The sequence below is a fragment of the Manihot esculenta genome, chromosome 5 (genome assembly GCF_001659605.2).
Source record: "Manihot esculenta cultivar AM560-2 chromosome 5, M.esculenta_v8, whole genome shotgun sequence".
NCBI lineage: Eukaryota > Viridiplantae > Streptophyta > Magnoliopsida > Malpighiales > Euphorbiaceae > Manihot > Manihot esculenta.
This window is the reverse complement of record NC_035165.2, coordinates 31,502,530-31,510,234: the sequence shown is the minus strand read 5'-3', so window position 1 is coordinate 31,510,234 and position 7,705 is coordinate 31,502,530. Positions and strand designations below refer to the sequence as shown.

Here is a 7,705-nt window from a genome sequence, read left to right as displayed (position 1 = left end):
ATTTATTTCATTTAAATATTTTTAATTTTTTAATTTTTATAATTTATCTATATTATATATTGGAAGGAGAATTTTTTTTTATTTGTTAAATTAATTTTAAAAATTAGTTAAGAAAATAATAAGATATATAAATTTATTAATGTTTAAAAATTTTAAATTAAATAGATTATCCTTTATTTGAATTTAAAATCTAGTATAATGTAAAAAAATTAATGATATATAGATTAAAATTATATTATTAATTATAAAAAGAAATTTTTATTATTAAAATTTTATCCGGTAAATTTTATAATTACTTTTATTATGATTAATTAAAAAATAAAAAATAAAATTGCTATTATGTCATATTTTAATTTAATTAAATCTAATTATAAATTATTTTAAATTTATTAATTATAGTCTTTATAATCTATAAATTAAATTAATTCTACCTTTAAATTAGAAAATCTATTTTAAAATTATATCAATTCTATTGTTATCGTTCTATATAAATACTCATATAATAACTATTTTACATGATATTTTTATTTTATAATTTAAATGTTTTAAAATAAAAGTGAGAAATTTGTCTGAATAACAAGATATTAAAAAGAATTATGAATCGCTGCAAAAGAGATGAGCTTATAGATCCATACAAAATCAAGAAGAAAAGAGTTTTATATTGTTATAAAATAGGATTTTTTTTAAATCATCTCAATATATATTTTATAAATTAATTATTTTTTCTTTTCAAATCATTTTTTAATAATATTATTATTTTAATTATTAATCTATACTATATGTAAATATGAGAATAAAGAAAATAATCAAAATTTCTAAACTATTTCTACTCTATTTTATTTGGTTAAGAAATAATATAAAATTTTTATTATTTTAAAAATTCAATTTATTTAAAAATCAATTCTTATTTATATTTAAATTTTAATTAATTATATAATTTTAAAATTTATATAAATTTAAAGTGTTTATTCTATTTATATTTAAATTCAACTTTAAAAATTTTTGTTATATAATTTAAAATAAAAGTTATAAAAAAATTAAAATTATTAAATATTTTTTAAAAGAATATTATTTCATATTAAACTAAAAAAAATATGGTTTAGCAACAATAAATTTATTACTAATATATATTAAATTACTATCTATAAAATTTAGTGTCAATCATTCTGTCAATAATAATGTTAACTAATAAAAGTTTATATAAAATTTTACTTATCTACCACTGTTAATATTATTATAATTAATATTAAATAAAAATTAAAATTATTTTAATCATGATTCTAATTATACCAAAAAATTTATTATAATTTAAAATTTTAATTTATTTTTAAAAATACTATTTCATTATTATCTTTTTAGGTATCTAAAAGTTTTATTAAATATCCTAATTAGATAACATATTGCTAATTATCTCAAATAAATATGTAATTATTTAATTGAATTAATATAAATAATAATTAATATATTTATTTATATTAAAAAATTGAGCAATTTGATTTTAAAAATTCATTTATAATTATTAATTAATTTTAAATTTTTATTTTTTAATACAATTAATTAATTAATTAATTGGTAAGCTGGTTAAAGTTATTAATTAATTAAAAATTATGAATGTAATTTTATTTGTATTTTATTTACTTTTTTAATTTTTAAAATATTAAATAATTTAATTTTTATAATGTAATAGTCCGTAAATATTAAATATAAATTATAAGAATTAAATTATTTTATTATTTAAAAATTAAAACATTGAATAGAATAAAATTGAGTTTATAAAGATGCGAGGGAGCAAATTATCCATTTGAAGAAAATAAAGTTCATTTTTTAACTGTTTTACCGTCGGTATCAACTGTAAAATCCGCATAAAAGAAGAGTTTCCATTTCGGGTTAGAGAGAGAGAAAGGAAGAGCACACAACACTGCTTCTTGAAAACTCGTTTCTCGGGCCATCCGTTCACGAATACCAAGGAAACTCATTCCTTTTCCTGTTTTACCCTTCTTATTGTTTTCTTATAATTTAATTTATTATATTATTTGTTTATTATTTAATTATTATTATTATTATATTATATTGTATCTGGGTTTTGTAGAAGTGTTCCTTTGCGTTCTATTCTGTGTCTGTTGGAAGGAAGGAGGGGAAGGAAAGAGAGTCCAAAAAGCCGCGAATTTTTATGGATGCTTCGATCTATACCTTCTTCAGTCTCAAAGCAAATCTCCTAGAAACAACCCCATGTAAGCAATAATTTTTTTTAATGAGGGTTTTGATATTCTCATTTGTAAAAAGGGGAAAAAAAATGATTTTACATATTTGTAATTCATAATTCTGATTCACTTATTCAGATGCAATTAAATGATCTTCCATTTCTGCTTAATGGGTTTTAGTTTCTTTCTAGTGGTTGTATTTATTTTTTTAACACTTTATTTTCTACGAAACTTTTGTGTTCATTTTTCTTTGTTTTGAAAGTTGTGTAAAAAATATATATATTTATATATTTCTTAAGCTTTTGGGTTGGATTGTTTACTTTTAAATTCTGGAATTTTTGTTAACTGGAGGACTAGGTTCAATGGGTGTAGATTGGGATCCATGTTGGATCTCTTGCTCTTTGTTTTATTATTATTTGTATTATTGCTGTTTGATTTAATGTACGTATTTCTGTTTATATTGGTCTTGGATTTTGTGTTGTGTTTTTTCTTTTCATTTTTTCTTTTATTTTTTCAGTTCTTTGGGATTGGTTGTGTTGAAGGAAATTATATTTTACCACATTGCCTTGGGCTTAAACGTTGGTTCCTTGAGGTGGGATTTCATGGGTTGAACTGAAAGAATAATGGGTAGCTTGAGTGAAGAAGAATTTCGGTTTTTTGATGCAAGTGAAGACATTGCATCAGTTTCTGATGGAAAATCCGACATTCTTGAGACATTTGATTCCCATTCTAGTGCTGATAATTCAATTCCAAATAGTCCTCATTATGAAATATGGAGGAAGAGCCCCTTAAGTGTTGAGGAGCGGCGGTGTAAGTTCTTAAATTGGATGGGGATAGAATTAGATCAAAGTGCAAATGAGAGTTCATTTGCAGTATGTAATATGGAAGGAGAGATGTATAGGATTAGAGGGAGCAGTGGGGCTGTGTTGAGAAAATCAATTTTTGGGGATGAGTTTTGTTCAACTCGGTCTACAATGTCATGTTGGTCTTGTGATAACTCCAATTTACTTGGGGAATTGGGTTCAAAGGCGAATTTTATATGTAGGGAAGGGACTTCTGGTGGTGTAATGGTGTGTAATGATGAAGTGAGCTTGGAAAACTCTGTAACAGCTGATGAATCTGAAAACACTTCTGCACCATCTCCCTCATTCAAACAACTTTTAATGAAGGAAACTGAGGAACCAAGTACTTTGATGGGTACCCCGAAAAGGGCGAAGAACTGGTGGATGAGTAGATTGCGCTCCATAGCTTGTGTTGTGGATAAGCAACGAGAAGCTGAAAAACTGAGTCATGATGGTGATGACAAACTATTGGAGTACAGGGTACAGAGAGTAAAGGTTCGACAATGTGGGAAGCGGACAAAGGAGCTTTCAGCTCTTTATAAAGGGCAAGATATCCAGGCCCATGAGGGTTCTATTCGGACAATGAAATTCAGTCCTGACGGGCAGTACCTTGCAAGTGCTGGAGAAGATAGAATTGTGAGAGTGTGGCACGTGCTGGAAGATGTGAGATCAAATGAACTTGACATTCCAGAAATAGATCCATCCTGCATATACTTCACTGTCAATCAATTATCCGAGTTGAAACCCCTTTTTATTGATAAAGAGAAAACAGGTAAATTGAGGAGCCTGCAAAAAACATCGGATTCTGCTTGTGTCATTTTTCCTCCAAACATTTTCCGGATATTGGAGAAACCACTGCATGAATTTCATGGGCACAGTGGAGAGATCTTGGATCTCTCCTGGTCAAAGGATCATGTAAGTTGTTTGGTAAAAGGTTATTTTTTATTGAACAACCCAAAAGAAATGTATATCAATACAAAATTAAATTTCTAGTTTGTTGTTGGTGCAGCATTTACTGTCAGCTTCAGAGGATAAATCTGTTCGTCTATGGCATGTAGGAAGTGACCATTGCCTTCGAGTCTTTTCCCACAGTAATTACGGTGAGCTTCTGACCGGGTTTTTGCATTTCGTCTAAACATAAAATATGTTAGTTAATTTAATAGACAATGTTTTTGGTATTTCTGGGTGGGTTTTTGGGTCTTATAGATAATTACCTTTTCCTGATTTTTCCTTTCTTTTTCTCGCTAATTATGATGCAGTCACATGTGTTCAGTTTAACCCTGTGGACAACAATTATTTCATTAGTGGTTCCATAGATGGAAAAGTTCGCATTTGGGGACTTCCTAGTTGCCAAGTTGTTGATTGGACTGATATAAAAGAAATAGTTACTGCAGTTTGTTATCATCCAAATGGACAGGTTTGATGAATTCTAGTTCTTTCATCTTGTGGCCATAAGAATTTATCCAATAAGTTTGACTGATAGAAAAAATTACTGATTTCCTCATGCAGGGAGTGATTGTGGGTTCCATAGGAGGCAATTGTCGATTTTTTAATATGTCAGGTATGCTTATTCAGATAAATAGCACCTAGCTGTATTGAGGACATTAACTTGTTCCTTTTCCTTTTAAAGCAAGCCTTTGGACTATATATTTTATCCTAGTTGAAATACATCTTGCATGATCAGTCTCTTTAAGTTCTAATTCTATGTGATCTTTCATTTGGTTCTAAATGTATGTTTTCTAATTCCTTAATCCATTAGTTCTCATTGGTTTTGTAAGGATCTTGCATTTTGAGTTCAGGGAGTTTTATGCATTGTTTACTGGGTTGAAAGAGCTTTAGCTTTAGGCAAGTGGGTATCGCATGTCTGTTTCTTGAAGGAACTGCTGATGGATAAGATTCTGTAGTAAATAAAAAGATGGATAAAATCATCTGGTAGGCTGTCTATGCATTGCATGTACCATAAATCTGACTGTTTAGACCATCAAATAAAAATAATCCAGATTGCATAAAGTTCAAATCGTGTTGTTTACCTTCAAGTGAGTTGAGTGATACTTCAAGAAGAATGTGAACATTAAGCAGCAAGTTTTTGCTTGGCTCAGAGAGTCACTTGCAACTCGACGCTCAGATATGTTTGTTCAGTAAAAAGAAGTCGCCTTGCAAAAGGATAACTGGCTTCCAGGTAATTATATCCTCTCCACGCCCATTTCATTAACTTTTTTTTGTTGTTCTCTGTGCACATTTTTTTTTCAATTTAATCTCATTAAATTTCTTTGACCTCAGTTCTTCCCACGAGACTCGACCAAAGTAATGGTGACTTGTGCTGATTCACAAATTAGAATTCTGAAAGGTCTTAACGTGATTGGCAAATACAGGGGTGTGTCCATTTCTTTTTCTCAACTTTCCTTGACTGTTTTTGTTTCAGATAATTTAGATATTCTAATAACAAAATTGATTGCCTACGGAAATACACATAACACATGTTTTTTAAATTTGTGTTGCCAAACCTCAGTGGTGTGCTCCATTTCAGTATGATCTGTGAATTATGCTTTATCCACTACAGTTTCTAAATTTTCCAAGTTCTCTTTAGGTCTGAAAAATGCAGCAAGCCAGATATCTGCATGTTTTACTTCAGATGGAAAGCATATTATCTCAGCTTGTGAGGATTCCAGTGTATATATGTGGAATTACATCAATCAGGAAGAACATTTTCCTGCCCAAGCGAAAAAGATAAGGTCTTGTGAGCGTTTCTCCACAAATGCATCAATTGCAATACCTTGGTGTGGCTTTCAACATGCAAACCCAGAAAATGGTGGAGGATTTCACTTTTTAAATGATAATTCATCAGAAACTATGCCATTTTCTTCACCAGCTGGTTTTTCTCTGAGCCAAGGGTATTTTCTAGAATCCTTTCCCAAGGGTTCTGCAACTTGGCCAGAGGAAAAGCTTCCTTTGTCAAGCCAATTGTCCCCATCATCAGCAATGCACAAATCCCAGTACAAGTTTCTGAAAGCTTCATGTCAAAGTACATCCATTTCTCATGGATGGGATTTAGTCATAGTGACTGCAGGACGGGATGGACGAATCAGATCATTCCACAATTATGGATTGCCGGTATCTGTCTGAGATTTTAGTGGTTTGGCAGTGCTTCGGATAATCAGAACGCGTCCCTTTGTTTGGGTTGTATAGTATGAGTATCCCTTCCATGGGTACGCTGCAAATCTGTTGTTGTATGAGCTATCAAGTGTTATTAGTTTTGCAGCATGAACAGTTGCAGCAAGTCAGATTAGCATGATTATGCAGTATTACAGTGTAGGTGGATGTTTGAGAATATGAACTGGGCCCTTCTCAGATATCAGAGGTGCACTGGAACGGAAGAATATAATGACACGTAGCAGCACTTCTATGGTTGCTATGTATCCAGCATGGGATGAGCAAGTGGCTGAGGTTAACTTATTTGGATATCCAGTTTAATTTTACAATTTGTTGATTTTTTTTGTCTGGCAGTCCCAAAAGGGAAATGCAAGTCATGTGTTGGGAGAGACCGATTAAAGATGCTCTCTCTTTATAATGGAGGTGGCCGTGGGACCTTAGTAAAACTGATTTCTTTGGCTAGCTAAAATGGAAGAACGGAATCAAGATCGGGTGGTTCAAGTTAATTTGGGGAAAGAAATGGTGGGGAACTTTGCCATTGTAGCATGTTGGCTGATCTGAATGATTGAATTGTTTGTCTGCCATTTTAGACCTCATGGGTAGGGTCAAAATTTTCAAGTCCTGTTCCACTGAATGTCATGTTTGATTTGCCTATTACTCTTTAACATCTGCAAGCCATCGCCATTTTTATTTTGGTGCACACATTTCCATTCTAAAGCTTGAATCTCATGAATGCTGGCAGGCAGTCAACTATTGTCCCGAATCCCTTTGTGTTGCTAACATAATTTTGTACATGTACTGTTAAAATTTATTCTAACCTCAGCTGGATTTGCTATACGATGCTAGTTAGTTTGTTTCAAAGGAAAATTCCTTGTGTCTAGCATACACCAATTGTAGTTGTGTAAATAAAACCTCGTGAGAGGTTAATTTTTACCTGTATACTCGGTGGCTATGGCTTAGAAAATGAAATAGAAGCCAAAGATAATTAATGAGAATTTGTGCAGCTTGTATACCAGATCATTAAAATCTGTCCGTGCGTTGGATTGTTTTTTTTTTTTAGCCTATTGTCCTAACAGCCAAGAGGTAAATATCAGAACAATAAGAAATAGAAACCTAAATGAAACCTATTATTGTCGGAGGAGATGCTGAGGCTAACCACTCTGCCGAGAAAAAAAAAATCAACGAAACAACACAGAGCCTCTCTCTCTCTCTCTTGGATTCTTGTGGCTTGGGTTTAGGCAGTTCCTATTATTTTGATACTGTAGTGACACACTGCTACTTTTACTGAAAATTATAATGCTAATCAAAGTAAGGTTGATAGTGTCAACTTCATTTGTCAAGTCTCTTAGGTGGGTTGTCTCATACATCTTCTGTCCATTAGGCCATGTTTGATATCAATCCCATGTCACATTTGCTGGCTTTATTTGGATTTTTTTTTTTTATTTTCTTTTTCTTTTTCCCTTCTTCATTAATAATTTAGTTATGTCTATCCCAATGAATAAGAGGTTTATT

The 7,705-nt window shown here is 30.8% G+C and overlaps 1 protein-coding gene across 1 annotated transcript; it reads left to right on the top strand.

Moving 5' to 3' along the window:
- The first annotated feature begins 1,904 nt into the window (after positions 1–1,904).
- LOC110615903 (WD repeat-containing protein 44) lies at positions 1,905–7,030 on the top strand. The gene is made up of 8 exons (XM_021758111.2): positions 1,905–2,231; positions 2,719–3,958; positions 4,053–4,143; positions 4,303–4,460; positions 4,553–4,604; positions 5,143–5,222; positions 5,324–5,417; positions 5,631–7,030. Exons 2-8 carry the CDS (start codon positions 2,825–2,827, stop codon positions 6,164–6,166), a joined length of 2,145 nt encoding a protein of 714 aa, XP_021613803.1. The 5' UTR covers positions 1,905–2,231; positions 2,719–2,824; the 3' UTR covers positions 6,167–7,030.
- The last annotated feature ends 675 nt before the right edge of the window (positions 7,031–7,705 follow it).